Here is a 26,754-nt window from a genome sequence, read left to right on the forward strand (position 1 = left end):
ATGAAAACATTTTTATTTATTAGTGCTTCACATGGTAGAATTTAATTGTAACATATTATTGTCTGAATAAGAGGTCTGAGTGAGGTCAATTGAGATTAGCCCTACTGATTAGTACCAAGAAGCTTAAGTCATTTTGATTGTGTACCGTTAGAGTTTTAAATTAAAGAAGTATTGCACTTTAGTGCACTAAGAAATAAAGTAAACATACACTGGACATTTTACTGTTTTGATCTAACTGTAGTGGCTTGCTTGTTCTGATCCCTCAGTTCCTCTGCTACAACTCTGATAGGTTTCAGAAGTAAAGGATAAATGCCAATAGATCGCAGTTTAACTTTGATAGAGAAAATATCATGTAAACATTAGTTAGTTCTTTACTTTAAACCCTATATTTCTAACTATCGTAAAGTGTAACATCAACATTATGTAACTATAGCTAGTTCTTTACCATTTAAACTTAATAACATCCTCTCTTCTATCTTAATCTATTTTAAACTGTAGCATCCATTTATAGGAAACAGGTGGATAGGTGTACAGGAAGGTGATTTTGATGGATTGCTATTTAATAAGGATTAAGTTATCTCATCTTCTACTGTTGATTTATGGGTTGTCATTTAAATTTGAACTTGACCCATCTAAACAGATTTCAATATGTAGCTTTTAATCATTATAAATTATATTAATATTGATTGATGATATTTCTTGTTGTCTGGTATCCAGTTGTTTTTACACTGTGCAGGTCTGAGCCAGATGGTTTGGCAATTTACAATATGTACAGTCAGGCTGTAATGGAATTGTAAAATGATAGTAATTTAATTAGTGTAATCATGGAGGTATGTGTAATCAGCTAATGCTAACTATCATTCACATGAGCTGAATCTTCTCAGATTTCTCATCAAGGACCAGAGAACAATTTCATAACCTGATGATTCCATGGAATTTAGCCATGACATCAAGAGCTTAAAAGCATGTTGAATCATGTATGGTACGAAGGCTTTGTAACACCCCACCTCTCCCCCCTCCTCTATTATCAAAATCCTGGATCCTCCACTGTGTATACAAAGAAAAATATATGCCAAGTTTTGATATAAAGTACCAAATTGAGTGTACTTTTAACACATAATTCCTTATACCATTATTATTAGATTAATTTAACCGGTTAATTGGTATTGTTAACATGTTGTTGCACAGAGAACCGTTTCTTTTATGCCATTCAAAACGTCTGTTTTTGTTTTCAAACAATACTATTGTGTAGTAATGAACGATTATTAGATTTCTTTTGAGTAGGTGTTGTATAACTAGTAAGTTTCAGACAGTAAAGGAAATTGGTAGTGTTATTGGCAAAGAGTGGGGGAAATTACCTCTATTAAAATAGTCTTTAATACTCTTTTTTTTATGACATACTTAAGAATTGTCTTACTAATTTAGTTTTGTAAATTGGATAATATATGAGCACTACACATCTTCTCTACTCTATCTAGATTACAATTGAAAGCGTCAACATTCTGTAATTGTTTTGGCATAAGACCCTATAAGAACTATTATGAGAGCTGTCTAATTAATTAAATTTATGATGGTATTAGCATGAATTTCATGACCGATTTTTAAGATCTAAATTCAGGCCTGATTTTTACTTGTCACAAAGAAGATTTATGTATGCTGTTTATACAATTCTGAAAACATTTTGTGATTGTTGTAGAATAACAGATTCTTGTTACTGTATCCAGTATCATAGGTGAATTATGTGATACAGCATCATATATGTTTCACAGGTGATGCCTTTGTATCATCATAGTATTTAACCAATAACCAACAGGCACCACATGTGATACACATGAGGTGCTGTATTACAGAGTTTGCCTATGATAATAGACAAATATGTGGAGATACAGCACTGGAAATGATCATCTCTAAACTCAAATTTAAATCAGAATTTATCATAATATTTATTTTATATTCACAAGGCAACATATATCACTCAATGGTGGTCAGTGTCATTGTAATACAAAGAAAAACTAACTAATAATAAATTTTATCATACCACTCCAAAATGAAATTAGCCAATCATCATCAATATTTACATTTTTCTGTTGAGAAGAAGAATAAATATTCAATCATTCATATTTGCTTTTAAGATAAATTCACCATACACGACAGGTCCCTGAAAGTCCTTAATTGTTTATTTATTATCTGTTGTCATATTATTTTAATATGACAGTTCATTTAATAATAAATACACATGGAATATCTTATATTTTTTGATGTGGAAATGAGTGCTTCATTGTAGAGCATTGTTTATGGAGAAAATATAGTTCTGTTATATATACTACATATATTTAAAGTAGTTTAAAGTGTATTTGATCTCTAATTTCATCCAGGAATAAAGTGACCCATAAACAACTTAAAAACTGTTTTCTCATTTACTACATGTGTAAGAATAAATATCTAAATTTTATTCCAAAACTGTTTTGTTTTTAGTTGTTTGAACAACAATGGAAGTAATACTTTATTTTAGTTAATTTTTGGACTCCGATATTAGAAGCGGAAACTGAATTTATTGATTGGACTTCCTCATTATCCTGAAATATATATTTGTATTAGTTTCATTGTTTGTGTTTATTACATTTTGTTCACATATGATTACTAACTAGTGTTTTCTGCCACTTTAAATGTTCAAATTGATATGTAATTAGTTATCCGCTTGGTATACCAAGCGGATAACTCCTTGTTATTGTATGAGATCAATATTTTTTTTCTGTATTATTCTTCTTTCCTTCCTTCCTTTTTGTGAGTCGTGTTTCTCTAAAATGTGTAAACATAACATTTCATAACTTTGACAACATATGGGCATTTACGTGAAGTTGTGCACCTCCTATTTTTGAATGACGTCATAGTTGCGCAACGTGACTTACGCGCAATTTTATGAATTTCAATGATTGATCATAGATTAAAAACCAAAAGTCATTTAGTATTGACACTTTGACAAAATTTAAGTCATATCAGGGGCAAACTTTCTACGGATTAAAAATGGCATGTTTCACAAGAAGTTACGCGCGCACGCGCATTTAAAATTTCAAAATGCGCAAAATTAATTTCTAATCAACTTTTTACGCGTTTCTTGTCATTTTGAGCATGTCAAAAATTCCCACGGGCGCGCCATTTTTTACGCGCGCGGTGCGCACGTAGCGTTAAAAACATATTTTTTTCTCTTGAATTATATTTTTCAAGCCTTTCCTAGTAATTTTGAAAACAATTTAGACCTTTTTCAGTTTAAATAACGCCATACGAACACGTTGAATTAGACAATTCGTGCGCGTTTTTTATGAAAAAGCTTAAAAAATCGTCAAAATTATGTCTTTTTTTAAACAGTCATAGTTTCTAAAGTAAACCGTTAACCGTTTATTTTTATTACAAAATCTAGAAGTTGATGAGTTGTAGATATCGGATCATGCATCAATAAGGCTAAAAAAACATTGTGACGTCATCGTATGGCCACACGAATGTAAAATATAGGATTTTTGTCTCTTTCGTTATTGCTCATCACATTCAATGGAGCGCATCACGCTTATCTGTATTCCTTTTTCTCCTACATTTATATATTGTGTAGGTCAATCAACTTTCTTTAGCATGAGATAAAAATATTTTAATTTTTATGACGTCATCATGCCTAAAAATTTTAATTACGTGGGTCATTAATTTCATCTTTACAGTAAATTTTAATCTGTAATAGCTCGTAAGAATAAAATGTGATAATCACGATTAAAACATTTTCTGGAAGCTATTGGATTGTAGATACGAATTCATGTAAACATTTTGCCAATCGGATGTTGTGACGTCATCATATGGCCAGTTGAATAAAAAAAGTTGTATTTTCATATTTTGCGGAATAGTTCGTCACATTTAAAAGGGTGCGCATCTATATTTTACGTATTCAAATTTCTTCTACACGTTAATATGTTGTTCCTGAGATAATTTCCTTCTGAAATTGCTATCTAAGTGTTTCATTTTGATACCGTCGCCATGTTAAAAATTGGAATAAATGGCGGGTCCCGTAATTTCACCTATTCTACACTGTATGTAATATGTATACAGCTTATACTGTTTGCATGTATATACTATATGACACAAAATTGACAGAATTCAGCACTAACAGCATATCATATTCTTCAGTTCTTGTCATAATGCCATAAACTTTATCTGTGTGCAATATTCCAACGTATGACGTGCACGTGGCGTTTGTCGTGGTGCGGATAACTAACTCGTCAAAGTGACGAGTTTCATGTCTAGTTTCTTTTATTTCTGTTAATTATTTAACATGAACACATCTGCTCCTTTTGTCAATTGTACTGAGAGGATAACTTACCTCCTCAATAAGGAGTTCCAAATGCTGATTTGATTGACAAGAAAAACCCCTTCAAAGACACTTACAATATCATTATAATGTAATAAGGCACTTTACTATGCTAATTTAATTTACAGCACTATATTTTCTATTTTTAGATTGAAGACCTTTAATTTAAAGGCTACAGCCTTGTCCATTATTATAATAACAATTGTAGTAATGAATATAATTTGTGTTCTTTTTGTCTTTAACTTGCTAATAGTAATAGTATATTATCTTCACAAATAATAATATCACCATCGCCATGCACTTTACAATAAATACTGTAGAACCTCTATATATAGTAAATACCTATACATTTTGATGATTTAATATAAAAAATATGTTATATCTTTGACCTCTCTGTGACCTAAATGTGTTTACATGTGACAAATATGGTGGAGAATTGCTAAAGATGAAGATAAAGACTATTTTAAAGAAATTTGAAACATGAAGAAATTGTTCTCAATGTTCTAAAAGATAGAAATACGTTCATGGACAATTTCTTGCCGTTACATTTCTAGTTCTAGTTGTCCCATGACTTAGAAGATTGTAGGCACGTAGTAGACATTTACATCACTAAGAATTAGTGGATGTGTCAGCGCGATTGGCATGACAATCGTTCTGTTGGGTTGGGATGAGAAAATTACAAAGGATCGACGCTACTGCTATTGTATAATATAGATATAAATATTAATATGTACATAATTAGTAATAATACAAGTAAAATAGTAAATAAATAAAAAACTAAATATCTATTATTTCCATACATATACAAGGCCCATCAAGTTGAATATGACTCATTAATTTATAATAAGCCTGAAAATTAATCTTGAATGAGAAGAACATGGATTTTACTAATGTTAATGTATTAGGCATGACCATGGAGACTTATTTTTGACCTCCATGGCATCCCATACATAATAATATAAGACTAGACATGAAACTCGTCACTTTGACGAGTTAGTTATCCGCACCACGACAAACGCCACGTGCACGTCATACGTTGGAATATTGCACACAGATAAAGATTATGGCATTATGACAAGAACTGAAGAATATGATATGCTGTTAGTGCTGAATTTTGTGTCATATAGTATATACATGCAAACAGTATAAGCTGTATACATATTACATACAGTGTAGAATAGGTGAAATTACGGGACCCGCCATTTATTCCAATTTTTAACATGGCGACGGTATCAAAATGAAACACTTAGATAGCAATTTCAGAAGGAAATTATCTCAGGAACAACATATTAACGTGTAGAAGAAATTTGAATACGTAAAATATAGATGCGCACCCTTTTAAATGTGACGAACTATTACGCAAAATATGAAAATACGACTTTTTTTATTCAACTGGCCATATGATGACGTCACAACATCCGATTGGCAAAATGTTTACATGAATTCGTATCTACAATCCAATAGCTTCCAGAAAACGTTTTAATCGTGATTATCACATTTTATTCTTACGAGCTATTACAGATTAAAATTTACTGTAAAGATGAAATTAATGACCCACGTAATTAAAATTTTTAGGCATGATGACGTCATAAAAATTAAAATATTTTTATCTCATGCTAAAGAAAGTTGATTGACCTACACAATATATAAATGTAGGAGAAAAAGGAATACAGATAAGCGCGATGCGCTCCATTGAATGTGATGAGCAATAACGAAAGAGACAAAAATCCTATATTTTACATTCGTGTGGCCATACGATGACGTCACAATGTTTTTTTAGCCTTATTGATGCATGATCCGATATCTACAACTCATCAACTTCTAGATTTTGTAATAAAAATAAACGGTTAACGGTTTACTTTAGAAACTATGACTGTTTAAAAAAAGACATAATTTTGACGATTTTTTAAGCTTTTTCATAAAAAACGCGCACGAATTGTCTAATTCAACGTGTTCGTATGGCGTTATTTAAACTGGAAAAGGTCTAAATTGTTTTCAAAATCACTGGGAAAGGCTTGAAAAATATAATTCAAGAGAAAAAAATATGTTTTTAACGCTATGTGCGCACCGCGCGCATAAAAAATTGCGCGCACGTGGGAATTTTTGACATGCTCAAAATGACAAGAAACGCGTAAAAAGTTGATTAGAAATTAATTTTGCGCATTTTGAAATTTTAAATGCGCGTGCGCGCGTAACTTCTTGTCAAACATGCCATTTTTAATCCGTAGAAAGGTTGCCCCTGATATGACTTAAATTTTGTCAAAGTGTCAATACTAAATGACTTTTGGTTTTTAATCTATGATCAATCATTGAAATTCATAAAATTGCGCATAAGTCACGTTGCGCAACTATGACGTCATTCAAAAATAGGAGGTGCACAACTTCACGTAAATGCCCATATGTTGTCAAAGTTATGAAATGTTATGTTTACACATTTTAGAGGAACACGACTCACAAAAAGGAAGGAAGGAAAGAAGAATAATACAGAAAAAAAATATTGATCTCATACAATTACAAGGAGTTATCCGCTTGGTATACCAAGCGGATAACTAATTATTCAAAACAGGCAGACAACACTTGGAAGATATAAAATAAGCCCAGACAACCACAACAGGAGGGAAACCCTCCTATGGAATGATAACAATGATTTTTGTTTGTAAAAAACAACCAAATTACTTTCCAGACAGTGACATAATTTGTGCAAAATAACTTGTTGAATAGACACTTGTGATTTACTGTTAAATCAAATAAACATAACCTGCAGGCAATCCCTAATGATGTCATCACTCAACTGTGAATCAACCATGTGTGGGTTCAACCATTTATTGTTCAGGGGTGTTGTTAATTAGATGCTGCAGCTGAGTATTCAATTCAAATTACAATTTTTCATCATAGGAAAAAAAATGGATAAAAAGCTCAAAAGAGCTTGTAAAAAGCTAGATGGTCAAAAACTAAAAGATACTGTATCAAAATAAACGGTCACCAATAAATTTACAAAAGAAAACTAAAATTAGGAACCTGATGTGTAACCATAATTTCATAGCCAGTTTAAGTATACCAACATTTTTCCTAATTAATTTTTCTTTGAAAATGTTAGTGCATTCCTAAATTTTCACTAATTATTTTCTCATTTAGTTAATTATATTCATAATAAGTAACTTGTAAAAGTGCGCATGTGTTCTTTTTAATCTTTAACTTACAGTATTTTAAGTGTGCATAAATGAAGATAAAACTATGTGGATGGGCTTGTAAATTAATTAATTAACCTACCAATTTTCTAATCTGTACAGCATTTCTAAGTCTGTCCCCATTGAGGCAGTTATCTAAAGTCAAAGGTATTTTTTAATTGGAAGTCTCTTATTAAAAACATGTTCTGTAGTGTAGTATTTGATCAATATTCTTTGCTTAATTTCTCAACTAAAATTATCTTGAAGCTGTAAATGTTTGATTGATTGATTGGTTGGCTATATATTGATACATGATGATGTCATACTGGGAGATTATTCCATATGTTCTATTTGGTTACCTTCTCTATGATTTCTTCTTTGCAGAAGAGAGATGGATTCATTTACAAGACAAAGCCAAAGCAAGAACCCAGGCACTTGAACAAGCTATAAAGAGCCTCAGTGACTTTGAGTCTGCCCACAACCGACTAAAAACATGGCTCAGCGAAAAAGAGAAGATGATGTCTGTATTAGGACCAATCGGAGTCGAACCAGGAATATTACGCAACCAGAAACAACAAATTGAGGTAAAATTTTTAAGACCACTGATCAGTGAATATCAGTTAATGTGCATTTGTTAATTCATTGAAATCACATGATGCAACTACAAATATTTTGTTCATAATACATAACCATATGTTTTTTAAAACCATATGGCCATTCCATTGTTATGCAGTACTGTATTGTAGTGAGAGTCATGAGATTGAATAAAAAGTAAAAGACTGCTACATTTATATAAAAATTACATTTACTATTATTGTTATTGCCATACCACAGAAAACCATGTGATAAAATGTAAAGAAGGAAAGGCAACAGTCTATAATTAAGTAAAGACTACATTTCAGTTACTGTATATTACCAAGTATAATCCCATACTAAAAAATAACCTACCTACACCTACAACCTTTAAATTTAAGCTAAATGCTGACATAAGACTTTGGTAAACCCAATATACAAACATCCTTTTGGCAAATGTTGTACCCAGGCCTCCTGTAACTATACTTGGTTATGTACAGAGCATTTTTGTGCAAAAGGTACCAAGAGAGGATTCCTGACAATCTATTGCCATTGCCTTCTGCTTGTCACAAATTAAGATAATCACATTTTGGTTTTTAATTTTATCAGGTTCTACAAGATGAGTTTGCAAGTCATGAAGCGCAGATGGAATACATCAAAGAGGCTGGGAAAAACCTCTTGGAAAAACAGGATCCGCAATCCAGACAAGACTCGCCACTACAACAGCAGATCAATGACATCACCAAGCAATGGGATGATTTGAAGAATCGCCTTGATGACAGAGAAGATAAGATTGATAATGTGCTTCTGGAAAGTGAGAAGTTCCACGACAACTTGCAAGATTTCTCAGATTGGTTGACTGGTTTTGGTAACAAGGTCACAGCACTTCCAGCCATTGCTTCCAATCCAGATGCTGTTAAACAGCAAATGGAACAAACAAAGGTGAGGAGTCTCTAATGCAAAACCTACTGAGCTGAACACATAAAAATTCAACTTCCATAGAGCCCCTTCATGTTGTACTGCTGCCATCAAACGGCACTCAACCGTCTGTTCATAATACAGGAGTTAAGATGGACCAGTATGCTGGGGAACCCCTACTGTTTCAACTTAGGAAGTGTACACTTAATGGGGGCGCAGCCAGCCATGAGATGTTTTAAGCCCTTTTCCAAGAAGACTTGTTTTAACAAGATCGGGGAGAGCCTTGAAACTATGCCGATTTTATGACTATAGGTTGCAAGGTTTAAATACCAGATGCTTTTATTTTCTACTATCTCCCTCCCTGAAAATATTATAAAGGTAATTATTTCAATAGGTGAATGATACTTTTGCAATGACCTCAAATCAATGTTTGTCTGTATTTCCTCAGAGCCTCCAGAAAGAAGTTGAACGGAAGAGCCCAGAACTTCAAGCACTATCTGAAAGTCAACGTAAGCTTGGTGTACTAAACCCAGAGATGACTGCAACAGCAGAGATCAATTTGAAGCTGGAAAGTGCCAAAGCACCATATCAAGATATATGCAAAAAACTAGGTTTGTTGGAGTAATGATACAATCAAGAAATTAACCTGCATATATGTTTCAGAATTTCAATAAAGATTGAATAATACTTGTATTTGAATCCATAAGCTAAAAAAAGAAATAATAAGAGACTTAAGAGACTTTCACAGCTTGAACATGATCATAGTGATCACACCTTGAAAATGTACACACTAGTGATGCCAATGGTACTTTGGGCCAAGACCATTATGAATTACTTCATTTCTTACAGATGAGAGGCAGGGTAAGCTTCAAGCTGCTTTGCTACAATCGCAAGATTTTGAAGACTCGTACACCAACATGCTTCGATGGTTAGCTTCAAAAGACAAAGATCTAGCAAGTACTAAACCCATCTCAGCTAAACCAGAAGTACTAAGGAGACAACTTATTGAATTTGAGGTTTGCATTATGTATTTTTTGCATTTTTTTACAATCTATTTATTACCGATGTCAATGGTGCAAGATTCACATTATAAAAAATCTTTTAAAAGTGGTAATATTAAATCCCTAAGTTTAAATTAAACTAAACCTCAATAAAAATGTTTCTGACATTATAAGCTATTTCATTAGCACAATAATTATATTTCTTTGTATACACATTTCTTCATCAATAGGAAACACCAAAGGAGTTGGTCAAACAAGTGTACACATATGATCGCATGGTCGAAAAGGTTCAAGGACTCATGGACGATGCTAAGTTTGGTCCTGAGTATGATGATCTCAAAGTTAAACATGATGAACTTAAAGACCAATGGGACAATGTGAACCGAATGGTCAGTAATCGTCAAGAACGATTAGAAAAAGCTGACGAGAAATGCAAATCATACACGGATGAACTCAACCAGTTTCTACCATGGTTACGCACAGCAGAAGATCGTTTAACATCGGTTGGGCCGGTGTCGACTAAACCAACTGTAATCAAACGTCAACTTGATACACTTAAGGTAAGGTGTTTTTTCCTCACTAACTTTTTTTATAAAGTTCAACATTATAGAGGATGGAATGTTTGAGTATTGTAAGTAAATCATTTATTCAATTCATAATTCTGACAAATATTGTTTTTTTATTCACTGTAGCAAATACATGATGATGTAAACAACCATCGTGATCATCATCTTGCTACAAATACCTCAGCGGAGAAGTTGATTGGCTGCACAGATGTCGACCATCCATTTATCAGTGATGAGGTCACAGAGGTCAATCGAAGGTGGGACAATCTGAATGGAGGTAAGCTATTACTTAAGAGGCTATTAGGATAAGGTGGCACCAGTGTTTTGTGGTTTAATATGTTTGTTCTAAAATCCTTACAGTCCTTGGTTTAATGGTTTTAAATTTATATCAATTCTGACTGATCAATTTCCATGATTTTTGTCCAAAGTAAAAAGTAAAAAGCAAAAAGTGGTCTTGTAATTAAAAAGTACCTTAGTCCATGTATTTCTAAATTATAACACAGTTTTGGCCAAATGTTGTCTATTAAAATGTGTGTACATTTTATTTATTTATTTTTTACATTTTTTTTTATGGTAACTGTCTCTTAAACTTTATTAATTATTTCTTCAGAATTAAAAGCTCAGCTTTTGGCCCATGAAGATTTATCCAACCAACTTGGAGAATTCCAAGAAAAGCTAAAAGATTCACAAGCTAACATCAGTCGATTTGAAGAAAGACTAGCATCCCATGATGCATTGGGAATGTTGGGAAGAGATCCAAAGAACCTTGAAAAGTTAAAAGTAAGTTCTTACATTCAGGAAACAAGCAATCAAATAAATTAAAATAATATAAATTTAGATCTATTCATGAGTTAAATTTTGTCCCTGTAAAGTACAGTTCAAAACTTGCTTATCTGTGATTACAAAATGTTATGCTTTATTTCAGGCACTTCAAGATGAGGTAGATGAGATTGATGGGGCTGTGTGTGCCGTTCAAGACATGAGTTCAAACCTCATGTCAGCAGCACCAACACCATCAGAATCAGCTCACATACGTGATGAAGTGGATGGAGTAAAAAAGCGGTACACCAATCTCAAAGGCCTGATTGCAGACCGACACAGTCGATTGGAAGCTGGTGCGGAAGAACTAAGCTCATTTCAAGTAAGGAATAGTCTACTTAATTTATATCTATACAATTGAAACTGTATTTGATTCAATTTAAGACACTGTCATAGGCCATTACGTAACACTTTCTTATCTTTCTTGGTTGAATGCAGGCTGAAATAATTTACAATTTACACATCTTTTCTCTGTAGCTTATACTTAATGACATCAAAGAACAACTTGATGAACAAGAAGACATCCAAGAGAAGCAAGACAAGATCGGTCGTGACCTTGATGTCCTAACAAGGCAGTCGGATGAAGCTAAGCAGGCAAAGGCTAGCATGGAGAACATCAAAGAAGACCTACACAAGGTTAACAGGCGCTTCAGAGACATCATTGATAGGGGCTTCCTATCAGATCCAGAGGGCCTAAGGGAACAGGTAATTACATTTTCAGATTTATGAAATATGAATTAGTTAAGAATTAACCAGAACACAGATGAGAGTTTTTCACTGTGTATTATGAACAAGTTATATAAAAAATTATAACTTTAGAATTGCACCAGTTTAGATTGAAATACTAATCACTTTTGTTAAAAGTATGCAGCACAAACTGAAGCAGATTTATCTGTTTTCTTTTAAAAACAGTTATAAATGTTATGCCTTTACACTAAACAATCTTGTTCTTTTTTACCACCAACATTTTCAAAAAAACTACTCCCAGACTTTTACTAATGTCCCAACTTCTGTATGGCTTGCAATGAAGGTAAGGCTTTGCAGCACTAAGATTGATATTAGAGCTTTTGAATGTTGTTTACCAACTCCCCTTGCATTGGAATGAACGACCTGACCTAACCACATTGTGATGAAGTACACTAGTATTAGGATTTTGCACCTAAATCTAATTTACAGATGTTTTCAGATATTTTTTACAGATATTTTTAATTAGTGCATTTTTAGAATCATTCATTTGCAATTGCATGTATTTATTCATCTGCAAGATATACATTATTCTACTGTACATGCAAAACATACACAAGTTCAGTCAGAAGCAGACAATACCATTTAGATGTGTTCTTAAAATATTTGTTTGAATATTAAAAAAGTTCTTTGCACACTGTCTTGTTTTGATTGTTTATATTTATCAGATGTTTGTACGTTTTTCACCAATTTTTGTTTTGTGTAGGAAAAAAAGATTTTTAGATTTCATTTGAAAATATTTTCATTATGTTTGTTTCATACTATTATTGTTTTCAGTGCTGTTGTCATTTGTACTGAATGAATACTGATTTTAGCATTCTCTTAGCATTTTAAAACTAATTGTTTATCATGATATCATCATATCATCATCATTGTCATAATATCATCATCATCAACCACAACCACACACAAGGTCATCTGAATTCACTACCGTTATATCTAAACATCCGATGGTAAAAAATCCATATTAAAATGTTATTATTAATGATTGATATTTTTCTTATTCCAGCTTGATAATCTTGGCAAACGCTATTCAAGATTAAAACAACGTTGTGACAGTAGAAATGAAGATGTAAACAAAGCTCTTGGCAAAGTGGGTGAATTCCACGATGTAGTTGCACACCTTGATGCTGGGATTGACAACGCAGCCGATCAGTTTAAGATACAGAAACCAGTAGGTGCTGATGTAGAAACAATCAAAGCGCAGCAAAAAGAATTCAAGGTAGGTTTGCAAGTATATTTTAAGAGACTCTAGCATTAATAGTTGTAATAATATTTGGGCATATCACTACCACATTTTGTCAAACTAGTTTGATAGTGTAGACAGAGCTTTAGGATATGCAATGAATGATTTGCATGGTGGAACCAAGTTTACCTAATATCTAGCTCACATATTAATGTAGGATGCTTTTAAAACATGGTACTTCATCTTACGAAGGATACTTCACTAAAAAGTGCTAAATATATAATTTATGATGTGGAATAATTGATGACAATTTTTCATTTAGACTTATGTACGCAACCATGTGGATGTTTTAGCACCCAAGGTGAAAGAGATGAACAGAGTTGGCCAGAGCCTGGTACAGAGCGCTGCTCCTCGTGTCAATACAGGAAAGCTTGAATCTGAGATGGAGAGAATAAATGAGAAATGGGCAGCCCTTGATACACGGGTAAAAACACAGTTCTTCTTAGCTATAGATATCAATATCAATTGTCAGTTGTATGTTTTAACTAAAGTTTTTTTTAAAGTTTTTATGAATAGTCTCTAGTTCCTAGTATCCCTTTCCTGCAACTTTTAATTTTTTACCATTTTTATACAGAAAAATGATCGAGTTGGCAAACTGAATGAAGGCCTACTACGATGTGGTCGATTTCAGGAAGCATTACAATCTCTTAATAATCGTATTGGTGACATGGAAGATCTGGTGTCCAACAAGAAAGATCCATCCTCTGACTACAAAGTGGTAAAAGCCCAGTTGTCAGAACAACAGGTGAGCTAAGTTTATGATTTCAGAAGGACCTCTCCCTTGGGATATCTCTATTCAGAGACACTTTTTTGGGTTCCCGAATGTGTCCTCTTCATTAGAGTTCTACTGTATATCTATTAAATCTTTTGTTTATCTTTAATTTTATTTATATTTTCTTTAATTAATTTTGTTCTCTTTTACTTCTTAGTTACTTGACAAGATGATAACAGACCTTGAACCAAGTGTTGAAGCCTTGAAAACCATGGGAGAACAACTTGCTCAGGTCTCTGAACCTCAAGATAAGGCACGTATCAACCAGCAGCTCTCAGATCTTGACAGCCGCTGGAGCGCCCTCGTAGATGCCGTACGTGACAGACGTCGACGTCTTGAAGCCACTGAGAAAACAGCTAAGGGCTTCCAAGAACAAATCTCGCCAGTCATGGAATGGATTGAGAAGACGGAACGACGCCTTGGGCTTCAGGAACCTGTAGGAACTGAACATGGAAAGATTGAAAAACAGATTGTTGAACAGCAGGTCAGTGGTTTGTTTTTAGATTTGTCCAAACTGCCCTAATATTTAATAGAATCTTCCAACTTAGATTGTTTGTTATAGAAATTCATATACAGTACTGTAGTGTAGTGTTTATAATGTTTGTAATTATTTTTTCAATTATGTTAGATTATGTTAAAATATTACTCTTCTATTTTTACATTTAAAGATAGGTATATTACACTATTTTTTATTATGTTCAGTCAATTAGCCGAGAAATTGAAATCTATACCCCAAAAGTAACAGGAGCCATTAGGATTGGTGCTGAGTTGCACACGATGTGTGCCAACACCGATAAGGGTGCCTTAATGCATTTCCTACTTGCTGTGAAGCAGAGACTTAGAGATATCAAACACAGGAATAACAATCGTAAAAAGCACATTGAAATTGCATTGGAAGCTTCCAGTGGATTCCTTAAGGAAGAGGAAGTACTATCCCGCTGGTTAACATTAATGGAAAACCGGATGAAAAATAAGCCCCCACCCTCTATTCATCCTACACTCACCAGAAAGCAGATGGTACAACAGATGGTAAAAACAATACCTATACTACTGCTTAAAGGGAGATGCAGCCTTGTAAATAGACGAAATGGTGCTTCTGGTTTCAGCTTTGAAAATAGACAGGTTGCATGAAATTTTAAAGGATGACGAAGATAAATTTAGTGTACAAATGTGTAGCCTAGCTTTTACCTCTTAGTTATTTAAATATTTATTAAAGTTGAATGTAAAATAGTTTATGGAGTGCTACTCAAGCTTGTGAATACATATGAATGCAAGGATCAGTGTCTACCCACACTGGCTCGGAGGAAGTTCTATATAAAGAATAAACAAACATAGGTTATACAATGTTTATAGTAAGACATTTTTAAACCTGCATGCATATGGTGGTGGAGTAAAAAAAAAATTCATAGTCAAGAGTCAACCATTGTTTGACATGCAATCATTTAGATTATTACAAAATCTCTCTATGAAATATGTGAAAGAAGATAAATTTCATGTTATTTTCTACAGAAATTTTACAGTTTTTTAAAGTTACTTTTATGTATAAAATGTCACTTGTTTTTTTTAAATAACTAATTTTTAATAGAGTTAATGAATGCATGCATATAATTAGCTATAAAATAAGTGGTTCAAAGGTTTTATTTTGAATATTTAATGACAATACCATTATTGTTTTACAGGATCTGCATTATGAAATCACTGACCACAACGCTGATGTTCAGAAGGTCATCGCTGATGGTCAGGAGCTTCTCAAACAATGTTCAGGTAAACTTGAATATTATGAAAGTGATAACCCCTTACTTCTTCTAGTTTCACTCCTTAGGTCCTTTTCAAAATTATATGTAGAATGATGTTGATATTTGTAATTTGCATTTTGTTTTGAAGAAGTAGGTCATCTATAATGAATGTTAATGAACTTTATGATTATTCATTAGGTAAAGAAGTAATCGATGTACAACAGAAACTAGATGCCATCAAAAGTCGCTATGGAGAATTGGTGCAAAAATCTGAGGACCGCCTTGGCCTCTTACAACAAGCTTTACCATTGGCCACTGAGTTTGAAAAGAACCAAACTGATATTTCTGATTGGCTAGATACTGTTGAGAAACAAGTGAAAGATTTTAACCACAATGCAAGCACAGAGAAGCAAAGAGCTAAGCAAGAAGTAAGTCAAATAATTTGGGTTTTTTAACAATGTTTCCGTTTGTTAATAAGATATATTGTCAATTGCAGTCCTTAAATTTATAATAGTAATCATTTATCTACTAACATTTTCATTTCAGAAACTGCAAAGTGAAATTGACACTAACCGAGATGTACTTAAAAAGATGAACAGTAATGGTACCAAATTAATGGACATCAGTCCAGGTCAAGGGTCAGCTAATATTCGAGAAGAGATGGCTACTGCTAATGACCGTTTCAATAAGGTTTCTAGTCAGGTGAAGGATGTGGAGTATAAACTGAGTGCCATGTTGGAAGGAGCTCAGAAGGTAAAAACTTTACATTTTTTGAGGTCATGTTCATAACCAAGGCAATGAACTCAAAGGTTGGGCTAATACTCAACAGTCTTATAACAATTAAAACAGGGATTATACTTACATACAGTACTAAAAAACTTTTATTCATTGTGTTACACCATCAATCATATTATATACATTATAGAAAAACACCTTACAATTTCCATTAAATCTTATGTTTTTTAAATTTGTTAAATAACGTAACAGTTGTCCATTTTGAATAGGTATCTACTATTGATAATATTGTATATATGTAAAAGGTAATGTATACATTTGAATGTTGGTGATGGTAAAAAACTCAAAAGCTACTGCTTAGCTTCTGTGTTTAAATGTTATGTGCTTGACTTTACCATCAAATCTTCAAAAATATTGTAATACAGTAGATGAGTTTTAATTGTGTCATTTATTCGTAAGGTTGAGGGAAGCATGGACAACCTCTTGGCTTGGCTTCAAGAGATTGAGAAAAAGCTTAACACAGCCTGTAAAGAGCCTATCAGCGTCGACCCTGACGGTATACGGGACCAGCTTAAGAAGGCTAAGGTATGTAGTACTGCCTCAAAACTTTTGCCTTTCATGTATTATTTTTACAACAAAATAGATTCTATCGGCTATATAATGTCAATTTGATTTGTGGATTTGCATCCAAACATCTACAAGTTATTTATAAATAATCTGTTCACATGACTTGCTAAAGTTAAATTCATTCTTAAATTTATTCCTCAATTTTTAGGCCCTTGATCGAGACATCCACGCTAAAGAAAGTAGAGTCCAGGACACTATCGGAGCTGGCGAGAAGCTCCTAGAGCAAACCGCTGATGCCCGACAGAAGGCCAAACTTCAGAAGCACATTGATGAACTCGATAGAACATACAAAGACATTTCAAACAAGAGCAGCAAAAGAGTAGAAGAACTGGAAGAAGCCTTACCCTTGACACTGCAGTTTGTGGAATCCCATGAGGAGATTGCACAGTGGTTGAACGACATCGAGGCAGAGCTTAGAAATCTCAGACCACCTGGTCTGGATGCGGAGGAGATCAAGAAGGAAGTCAACAACAATAGGGTAAGATTTAAAAGAGATTCTTGGGAATGGGTATTATCCATATAGCCCAATATTAATGTATAATATAATTTACCTGGATGCAAACACTTCATTAAGGAAGCAATGTAAGACTAGAGATAACACAAGACTAGACAATAATACAATTTGAATACTCCTATACTTTCTAGTCTTTTTATATTGATCACAAACCATGTTTTGAAACTTATTCTTTATACCTTGTTTTTCTTCAGTTAATGCAACAAATGGTAGCAGAAAAACAACAGCATATTAACAAGTTAAACCGAATCGCTCCTCAGCTGTGTGCTCTCAGCCCAGGCTCTGGTGCCAAAGGCATCGAGGCTAAGGTGGAGGACGACAACAAACGATATGAGAAAGTCAAGGAAGAAGTGAACAAAAAAGGAAGTCAACTGTTTGACCTTCTGCAAAGAACAAGCTCAGTAAGAATATAGAAATTGAATGTACATAGTCTAGACAATATAAATTTCAACTCCCCTTAAAAAGTTATGAGACAATTCAACTCGTCAACATCAACATAAAAAAATGTTTTGAATAATTTAAAACTTCTTAAATTTGCAGTTCGTGGAAGATCTTGACACAGCTCTAGAGCAGCTTGGTATAATGTCCGAGAAGCTAGGCCGCCCTGAAGGTGTTTCAGCAGACCCACCCATCATAAGAAAGCAGATAAAGAAGTTACAAGCCTTACAGAATGAAGTTGACAACCAGATGGACATGGTGGAATCAATGAAGAAGGCTGGCACTGAAATGATTAAGAGTTCAGAACCAGATGATCCAGCATGCAAAGGTTTGTAGAATATTTTGCAAATGAAGTCACAATGACATGGAAATAAATACAGAAATATCAGGTAAAATGAACTTTGAAAACAGTACACTTGAATTGTTTCTTTTTTTACCAATAGAACTGCAAGAAAAGATCAACCTTCTTGGGAATCGTTGGGAGTCCATTGTTAGCAATGCTAACAAACGCTCTGGTGCATTGCAAGAGACTCTCTTGGCTGCTGATTCCTTCTGGGATGAATTACATGGAGTTCAGAACACCGTGAAAGAGCTTCATGAAACTATCAAAGCCCAGGAACTACCAGCGGTAGAAGTAAATGCCATCAAAGAACAACAGGATGTTCATCAGGTATAGTAACATTATCTACTCTTTATCATGTTATTTACTTCTATATTCACCCATCACCTTTATGTTATGACCATAGAATAAGAAAAATAAGAAGAATGTCAAATGAAGGACAGTGTTTAGACTGCTTGACATTGGTATTTTTATATTGATAGGAAGTTTGGGTATAATACAAGATGTTGTTAAAGTAGAAATTTATTGTGCAGATGGTGAGAAAGTTGTGGATAAGAACAATAATATAATATGTTTGACATATTTTAGGCAATCAAGGAAGAAATAGACAGTGTGGCTCATGATATTGAAACATGTCGTCACTTTGCTGCTGATCTGATGAAACTCTGTGGAGATGCAGACAAACCTGAAGTCCAGAAGAACATTGATGAACTTAACAATAGCTGGGACGCTCTCAACTCTGCTTACGAAGATCGGGAAGATGCTCTTGTTTTGGCGCTGAATCTTGCAACACAATTTGAAGAAGATTTAGTCAAGATGATGGCGTTCCTAAACAAAGCAGACGAGAAGTTGGCAGCAATGGAACCAGTTGGAGCCAATCCAGAAACTGTTAGGCAACAGTTAGATGAGATAAAGGTAAAATAGTTTAAACATTTCAAATTTTATACTGTCTGACTTGTCGATGTCGATGTTTATCAAGGTAGTCAATAATAATGAATTTGTTGTTAGGTCAATGTGTTGATGAAAGAATTTTAAGTTTGTCAACATTTTTATTTGGTAGGAACATTTGTTTTGTAGAGATGGTAATTATAAAGATTTACAATAACATTCTTTAATTTTAGAAACAATAATTTGTATAACAATAAAAACATAAATGACTTAATTTATTATGGCCTTTTATCTTGCAATTTGTAGGATTTCAAAGAGGAAGTAGACAAGAGATCTGTTGACCTGGAAAAGTTGCATCAACAATGCAACAAACTTATGGCAAAATCCACTGAAGAGAACGCAGATCTTGTGAAAGGTCCACTAAATGATGTTGACAAACATTGGAAGGATCTTAACCAGGCAATATTCCAAAGACAGGTAAGAGTAGCACAGTGGTATGTTGTTTTAGGTTGCATAAACACTTTGTGACTTCTGTGCACTCATGTTGTATAAAGTATTGAGATTTGATTCTATCAATACAACATAAGATGTCCCGGCCTTCTTTTATCAGTCTTTCCTTGGTTGTTTCTTGAATCTTCATAACATTCTTATTATCTAATGTTTCTGACATAAATTTGAAACCAACGGATGAGTTTGGTTTACTGCAAAATATTTAATTGATGTGCAATTAAAATGTGTGTTTTTATTATATTTAGCACCAATTGCAAGCAGGTTTGTTAGCCCTTGGTCAACTAGACAGTTCCCTTGATGAGTTAAAGAACTGGCTTGATCACACCAATAAGGCAATAGATGAAGAAGCACCAAACACATCAGACCCCAAAGTTGCCGAAATTGAGCTTGCTAAACACAAGGTAAAGAAAATAGCTTAGATAATAATATAGTAAAATAGTATTCTGTACTGTTTAATTTCAAATGAAAAAAAAATATCAAGAAACATTATACAGATTGTATCTTGTTTTTCGTAGTTAGACAAGTGTAATCTGTAATCAATTACATCATTTTAAAAATTATTTTAATAGATTCTTCAAAATGACATCTTAGCGCATGAGCCAAGCCTGGCCTCCATCAACCAGGCAGTTAAAAACTTTGTAGCTAACACTGACAACACACAATTAGCAAATGTAATCAGTACAAAACTTGATAGTCTGAACAAAGAGTGGGAAAATCTAGTTGCTAAGGGTAACCAACGACAGAAAGAACTTGAGGATGCACTTGGAGAGGTAAGTCATTTGCACCAATAGAACTACAGTATAAAAAATAATCACCATAAATATTTTCAACAGACTTTTAGCCGATCCACACGCACAAATCAAGTGTATCTCATCCATGGATAAACCTTGTTTGTCATAGTAAACGCTGTGGAAAGACTCGTTAGAAAATAATGTATACCAATATTTTGAATCCACAGTCCAAGACGCTACAAGATGAAGCTCGTCGTCTGCTACACTGGCTTCATGACATTGATGGTCAACTGTCCGCAACACAACCTGTAGGAGGTCTTCCAGAAACGGCCAAGGAACAACTTGATAAACATAATGTAAGAACAATATGATAAACTTAACTCATTGTAACAATGATTAATATATTCAGTGTATTACTGTATATAACCTTTAGAACCTATTATAGGCCTACTACATATTGTAACTGTTATTTATGTTTTCCAACTTATTTAGGAACTTATGCGACATTTTGACCGTGAAATCCCACACTATAATCGACTAATGGAGTCAACCAAGAAATTAACACCAGAAGGGGATGGCAGTATAGGTCAACTGATGAATGAACTCAAGACCAGATGGGATGCATCAAGAAACAAAGCAGATGAGAGGAAGGTAAAATATCAGTTATACATTTCTAAGCACGGTTTGAATGACCGCTTTTCACCTAGCAGTTGAAGTAGGCCTACCTAGCTTAGCTCATGACTATGTTTGCCTGTAACCTCCCGTATCAATCATGGCTACAGACTTGTTTGCATATTAATAGTCAGCAAATGAATAAAGCACAGTGAAAATCATAATCAGTGGAATTCCTTTAATATAATACATATTGTCTTTTATACTATTTCAGAAAAAGCTTGAGGAAGCATTAGCTCAGGCTCAGCAGTTCCATGATGCGTTACAGGCCTTTATCAGCTGGTTAACAACAGCTGAAAAATACCTGAACAGCTGCAAACCACCAAGTACAGTACTAGAAACAATACAACAACAGATACAACAACATAAGGTATGCACAGTTTATCATAGAAAATTGCAGAAGATAATTTTGTTTGAAAAGTATGTGGTTGGAAATGACTGTAAAAAACCTCTGTGGTTTCCTGATACTCATTTCTTTTATCTATAATGTAACAACTTTGATAAACTTTTTTGTATTCATATTAGTAATTTATGATAATGAAATATCAATTATCAATTTAAATATTTATGAAAGCATTGTTTGAATTTCACAGGAGTTTATGAAAGATCTAATCGGTAAGAAGCAAACCGTTTTGGATCTTGATCGAACCGGTACTCAACTGAAATACTTCAGTCAGAAACAGGATGTAATACTTATCAAGAACCTCCTAATTAGTGTTCAAAACCGATGGGAGAAGGTTCAGAACCGCAGCAACGAACGCAGCCGACAACTAGAAGCAGGCAACAAGAGAGCAAAGCAGTTTGATGAGCAATACAACAAGATGTACGAGTGGTTAAGTGATGCAGACAATAAACTGACCTATGACCGTATGATAGGCTCTGATCCAGCTACTCTTAAGGCTCAACTGAGAAAACATAAGGAATTCCAACGATCGCTCGGAGCGAAGCAACCAAACTATGACACGATTGTTCGTAATGGACGAGCACTTCGTGAGAAGAGCAATCCTAACGACATGAAGGTCATCGGTGGCAAACTTTCCGAATTGAAAGACAAATGGGAAGTTGTATGTGCTAAGTCAGTTGATAGGTAAGTTTACTTTAAGAAAAATAAAACAGAAATCAAAATTAAATTAAATTCATTGGCACACTTGTGTAACAAAGGAACCAACAAAATCATCACCACCCTGCTCCTACATTAACATTTCTTAGGCTAGATTTAACTTTTATTGGTTTTTCATTTTCTTTAAAGACAACGCAAGTTAGAGGAAGCTTTGTTGTTCAGCGGCCAGTTCAAGGATGCTTTGCAAGCATTGCTGGACTGGGTGTACCTTGTAGAACCAACACTCTCTGATGACAATCCAGTACATGGTGACATCGATACAGTTATCAATCTTATGGAAGCTCATAAAGTGAGTTTTTTTTGTGACTGCATCAAAATCATAATATTCTGCATTCTGCAGTGTTTTGTGTCTACTGAAGCTGCCCATTGCGGCTCTTGTCATCCATTGCAGCTCTTGCCATCCATTGCAACTCTGTCCAAGAGATTTTTTTGTCTTGTACCAATGTCCAGTCCTCCCCAATGCTTATCTTATTCTTCTAACATTTGGGCATCATATTGCATGCAGTTGTTGAAACTGTTGTCAATCCGGCCATCACAATCTATTCAATATCAACATTAATCATATATTACTGTTGTTATTTTTAGCAATTTCAACGAGATTTATCAAGTCACAAAACCAGTGTGAAATCTGTGCATAAGTCTGCAAAGGAGCTGATGGAATCGGCCAGTGAAGACACATCGCACTTGAAGGCCAAGCTGCAAGAACTGACCACCAAGTGGGAAAATGTCTGTCAGCTGAGTGGACAAAAGCAGGAGCGACTCGAACGAGCTATGAAAGAGGTAGTACAGCATTATTATTTGTTTAGTTTTAGTGAGAAACAGTATTTCAAACAATATATAAAAGCCAAAACAACCACACAAGTATGGACAACTGCAAGTAAACTCTGGTTTTCAGTGAATCCGGTATTGGGAGAATTTACTACAGGTTACAGGATTTATCAGTATCTTAATGTTGATAGACATTTTAGTTATATATGCAAATGCATAATTTGATTTACATAAACTTTATTTTTTACAGGCGGAAGCATTCCACGAAGCAGTACATCACTTATTAGAGTGGCTTGCTGATGCTGAGCAAAGCTTGCGGTTCCATGGACCAATGAGTGAAAACATTGAAGTCTTGCAAGAACAATTAGAAGATCATAAAGTAACTAATCTGGTTCTGTTTATTTTTATATGCCACTAGGAAATATTTCCCAAGGTGTTTTGTTGGTTTTATATTAAATGATTATGTATGTTTTTGCCTTTACTAGTTATAATTATTCTCCTTTTCTCATCATTGCAGGATTTCAAACGCAAATTCCAAGCTCAAGAAAGTGAACTAAACAAAACAACCCAAATGGGCGTTGATATCCTAGCCAAGTGTCATCCAGATGCTGTCACTGTGATTAAGCATTGGATCACAGTAATACAGGCTAGATGGGAAGAGGTTTGTAAATATACATATACGTTTTGATAAGCTAATTTTCAAGTATTTATGGAAAACTCTTGTTTACTATGCTATGTATCTTCAGTCTGGCATGACTTAATGTTTTCCACTGAGAAGTCTTGCAAAATGTCTATTTCAGTTGCTCCATTAAAGTTCCTTTGATGACATTCCTCCAGTATTTTCTATTCCATGCAATTTCGTTTAGTGTTTCGAAATGTTTGTGCGCAAACACTTTTATTCAGTCAAATATTACAGCCTCATTATCATGTTTTTTTAGGTCAATAATTGGTCAACTCAGCGAGGTGAACGCCTCACCACTGCACTAGATGCCATGAAAAACAATGCAGAACTGGTGGAGGCACTCTTAGAATGGCTTGAGAAAGCAGAAAACAACTTGCAAGAAAAGGATGCCGTTGCCATACCAGATGACATTGAGGTTATTCAAAACCTTCTGGAACAACATCAAGTGAGTGAAGTATTTATTTTTGTTGTTTTATTCACCAAAATCTTGAGACACAGGCCTGTCAAACACCAAGCAACAGTGTTGCCTGTATTTCTGTATTCCTGTATAATCTGTTTCCCCGTTCTATCCACTTGGTGGAGGATAAGCCTACTAAGCTTCCCTGTTGGCCAATCGTTTCCCATCTCCATGACCATGATAAATGGTTGGTACAGTATTTGGGAGACAAATTCTACTTTTTAGATCATAAACCATAGTTTAAATAATTACTGTTATTTGTTTTTGTTGCAGACTTTTGAAGATGATATGGCCAGCAAACAATCAGAAGTTGACAAGGTCACTAAACCTCACAAACGACGCTTATCGGTTGATAACAGTCCTAGCGGAATCCCAATGCTTGATAGAGGGCGCCGTGTTAAGGGCGGTAAACCTCGCAGCAGGGATCCTAGTCCAGGACCTGATGCAGCAAACAACCCTAGAGTCTCTCTCCTGTTCAACAAGTGGAAGCAAGTCTGGCTAATGGCGATGGATCGTAGAAGACGATTACAAGATGCACTTGATCGACAGGCCGAGGTAAATAATTATTAAAACATATTCTACCAGGTACTTTAAAATGAGCATGTTACAATGTTTATAACAAGCTTAAATGTTCCCTTTTTATTTTCATAATACACAAGATTTTTAACTGTTATTTATTTATTTATTTTTAGTTGAAAAAACTAAAGGACTTCAACTTTGACACATGGCGTGATAGATATTTGAAGTGGATGAACCACAAGAAGGCCCGCGTTATGGACTTCTTCCGTAAACTTGATACAGATCGTGATGGTAAACTCTCTCGACAACAATTCATCGATGGCATTATTGGCTCAAGTGAGTACCAGGGTGGATCCACATTTTTAAAAGCAATAAGACACAAATGTTGTGGTGTTGTGTCATATATACAATTAAGATACGATTTAATCACCTGGTTAAGTGATCCATTTGGATCATTTATAAAAGAAAGATGTTTAATGCAAAGAGAATATAGTGAACAATGTAATGACTGATCTCTGTTGCAAAGTATTAAAACGGATTGATCACTTTTAAATACCACAAATTAAATTAATCAACTTTTAATTAATTCAAATTGTTTTATTTTTGACAGAATTTGCAACAAACCAACTTGAAATGAACGCAGTTGCTGACATCTTTGACCAAAATGGTGACGGCTTTATCGAATACAAAGAATTTATCCGTGCTCTATGGCCCCATAGAGAAACTGCCAAGCCACAATCAGATGGACAGAAGATTGAAGATGAGGTAACATAATAATAACAATCTTGCTCAATAGAAATTGCCATTCTCTTTTAAACTTTAAAGCTCTGTCTACACTAACAAAGTAGTTTAATAACAAAAAGTGTGATGTGCCCATATATAGTAGTGATATGATCATAAATAAAATTTAATAATAAATTAAATGTTTATATCAGGTATCCGTGACTGGAACAGGCTCCCCAATTCACTTAAATCAATACTAAATAATGCAACCTTCAAAATAAAACTTAAAGAATATTTTATTAATGAACAGCTTGGAATATCAGTTTAATTAAGTTATTTTATAATATTGTTTTTTGATGTTATCTTGTTTTATATGTATTTTCTTGTTTTTCCATTTTTTCTGCGTCCAACTTAATCATATATTGTACTAGGCCCAACCACTCACTTTTTCAGTTAATACGGATTGGACCCCATTGGAAATAAGTTTCCTTTTTATTTGTCGACTTAATGGGTTATCCTGGTATTCTTTTTTTAATATGTACATTGTATATTTTAACTATTTTTATGAATATCGAATAAAATTTATCAATCAATCATATAGTGTAGACAGAACTTTAAACAGCCCTAGCTATCAATATATATATAGTATGTACATATAATATGTAATTTTAGTAATTTACAGTTGTTTAATATGACATAGTTGGTATTAATTAACAATGGCATATTGTTTCTTTAGGTCAAACGACAAGTGTCTATGTGTACATGCTCCAAGCAATTCAAAGTTCAACGAATTGGTGAGAGCAAGTACAGGGTATGTCAACTTATTTTAATCTGTTTATAAAATGTCTACATTGAAAAATACTGTAATATACAGGCAGTACTTTGATTATTCCTTGTCTGTCTGGTTGTCTATGCTGTTGAAAAAAATTATGAATATATAAATATCTTTCTCTTTTACTGATAATATTTACAAATATATAATATATTTATCTGTTTATTTCTCTACAGTTTGGCTCCTCTCAGCAGATGCGTCTAGTACGCATTCTTCGCAGTACAGTCATGGTACGTGTAGGGGGCGGATGGAGTGCCCTTGACGAGTTCTTGGTTAAGAATGATCCGTGCAGGGGTAAGATTTTTAAT

General features: G+C 34.0%; 1 protein-coding gene across 14 annotated transcripts in view; it reads left to right on the forward strand.

The window, feature by feature from the left end:
* The window catches only part of LOC144853742 (uncharacterized), a 152,401-nt gene that overhangs the window by 120,015 nt on the left and 5,632 nt on the right, over positions 1-26,754 (forward strand). For 13 of the 14 annotated variants that reach the window (XM_078711549.1, XM_078711554.1, XM_078711550.1 and 10 more), the window contains 40 exons: positions 7,900-8,099; positions 8,698-9,030; positions 9,455-9,617; positions 9,856-10,022; positions 10,238-10,567; positions 10,700-10,850; positions 11,184-11,353; positions 11,499-11,714; positions 11,870-12,097; positions 12,381-12,422; positions 13,146-13,358; positions 13,645-13,806; positions 13,957-14,127; positions 14,312-14,638; positions 15,834-15,918; positions 16,089-16,318; positions 16,437-16,643; positions 17,085-17,210; positions 17,401-17,730; positions 17,961-18,167; positions 18,307-18,532; positions 18,648-18,874; positions 19,133-19,459; positions 19,739-19,909; positions 20,188-20,343; positions 20,512-20,712; positions 20,901-21,029; positions 21,166-21,324; positions 21,560-21,715; positions 21,939-22,432; positions 22,595-22,754; positions 23,051-23,245; positions 23,484-23,612; positions 23,751-23,894; positions 24,172-24,360; positions 24,646-24,927; positions 25,065-25,227; positions 25,502-25,656; positions 26,351-26,425; positions 26,623-26,740. In XM_078711549.1, coding sequence (XP_078567675.1) covers positions 7,900-8,099; positions 8,698-9,030; positions 9,455-9,617; positions 9,856-10,022; positions 10,238-10,567; positions 10,700-10,850; positions 11,184-11,353; positions 11,499-11,714; positions 11,870-12,097; positions 12,381-12,422; positions 13,146-13,358; positions 13,645-13,806; positions 13,957-14,127; positions 14,312-14,638; positions 15,834-15,918; positions 16,089-16,318; positions 16,437-16,643; positions 17,085-17,210; positions 17,401-17,730; positions 17,961-18,167; positions 18,307-18,532; positions 18,648-18,874; positions 19,133-19,459; positions 19,739-19,909; positions 20,188-20,343; positions 20,512-20,712; positions 20,901-21,029; positions 21,166-21,324; positions 21,560-21,715; positions 21,939-22,432; positions 22,595-22,754; positions 23,051-23,245; positions 23,484-23,612; positions 23,751-23,894; positions 24,172-24,360; positions 24,646-24,927; positions 25,065-25,227; positions 25,502-25,656; positions 26,351-26,425; positions 26,623-26,740 — 7,914 coding nt within the window. The remainder of the gene's footprint in view (positions 1-7,899; positions 8,100-8,697; positions 9,031-9,454; positions 9,618-9,855; positions 10,023-10,237; positions 10,568-10,699; positions 10,851-11,183; positions 11,354-11,498; positions 11,715-11,869; positions 12,098-12,380; positions 12,423-13,145; positions 13,359-13,644; positions 13,807-13,956; positions 14,128-14,311; positions 14,639-15,833; positions 15,919-16,088; positions 16,319-16,436; positions 16,644-17,084; positions 17,211-17,400; positions 17,731-17,960; positions 18,168-18,306; positions 18,533-18,647; positions 18,875-19,132; positions 19,460-19,738; positions 19,910-20,187; positions 20,344-20,511; positions 20,713-20,900; positions 21,030-21,165; positions 21,325-21,559; positions 21,716-21,938; positions 22,433-22,594; positions 22,755-23,050; positions 23,246-23,483; positions 23,613-23,750; positions 23,895-24,171; positions 24,361-24,645; positions 24,928-25,064; positions 25,228-25,501; positions 25,657-26,350; positions 26,426-26,622; positions 26,741-26,754) is intronic. The other variant, XM_078711553.1, reaches the window with a different exon arrangement.

Source organism: Antedon bifida, chromosome 10 (assembly GCF_963402885.1).
Source record: "Antedon bifida chromosome 10, ecAntBifi1.1, whole genome shotgun sequence".
Taxonomy (NCBI): domain Eukaryota; kingdom Metazoa; phylum Echinodermata; class Crinoidea; order Comatulida; family Antedonidae; genus Antedon; species Antedon bifida.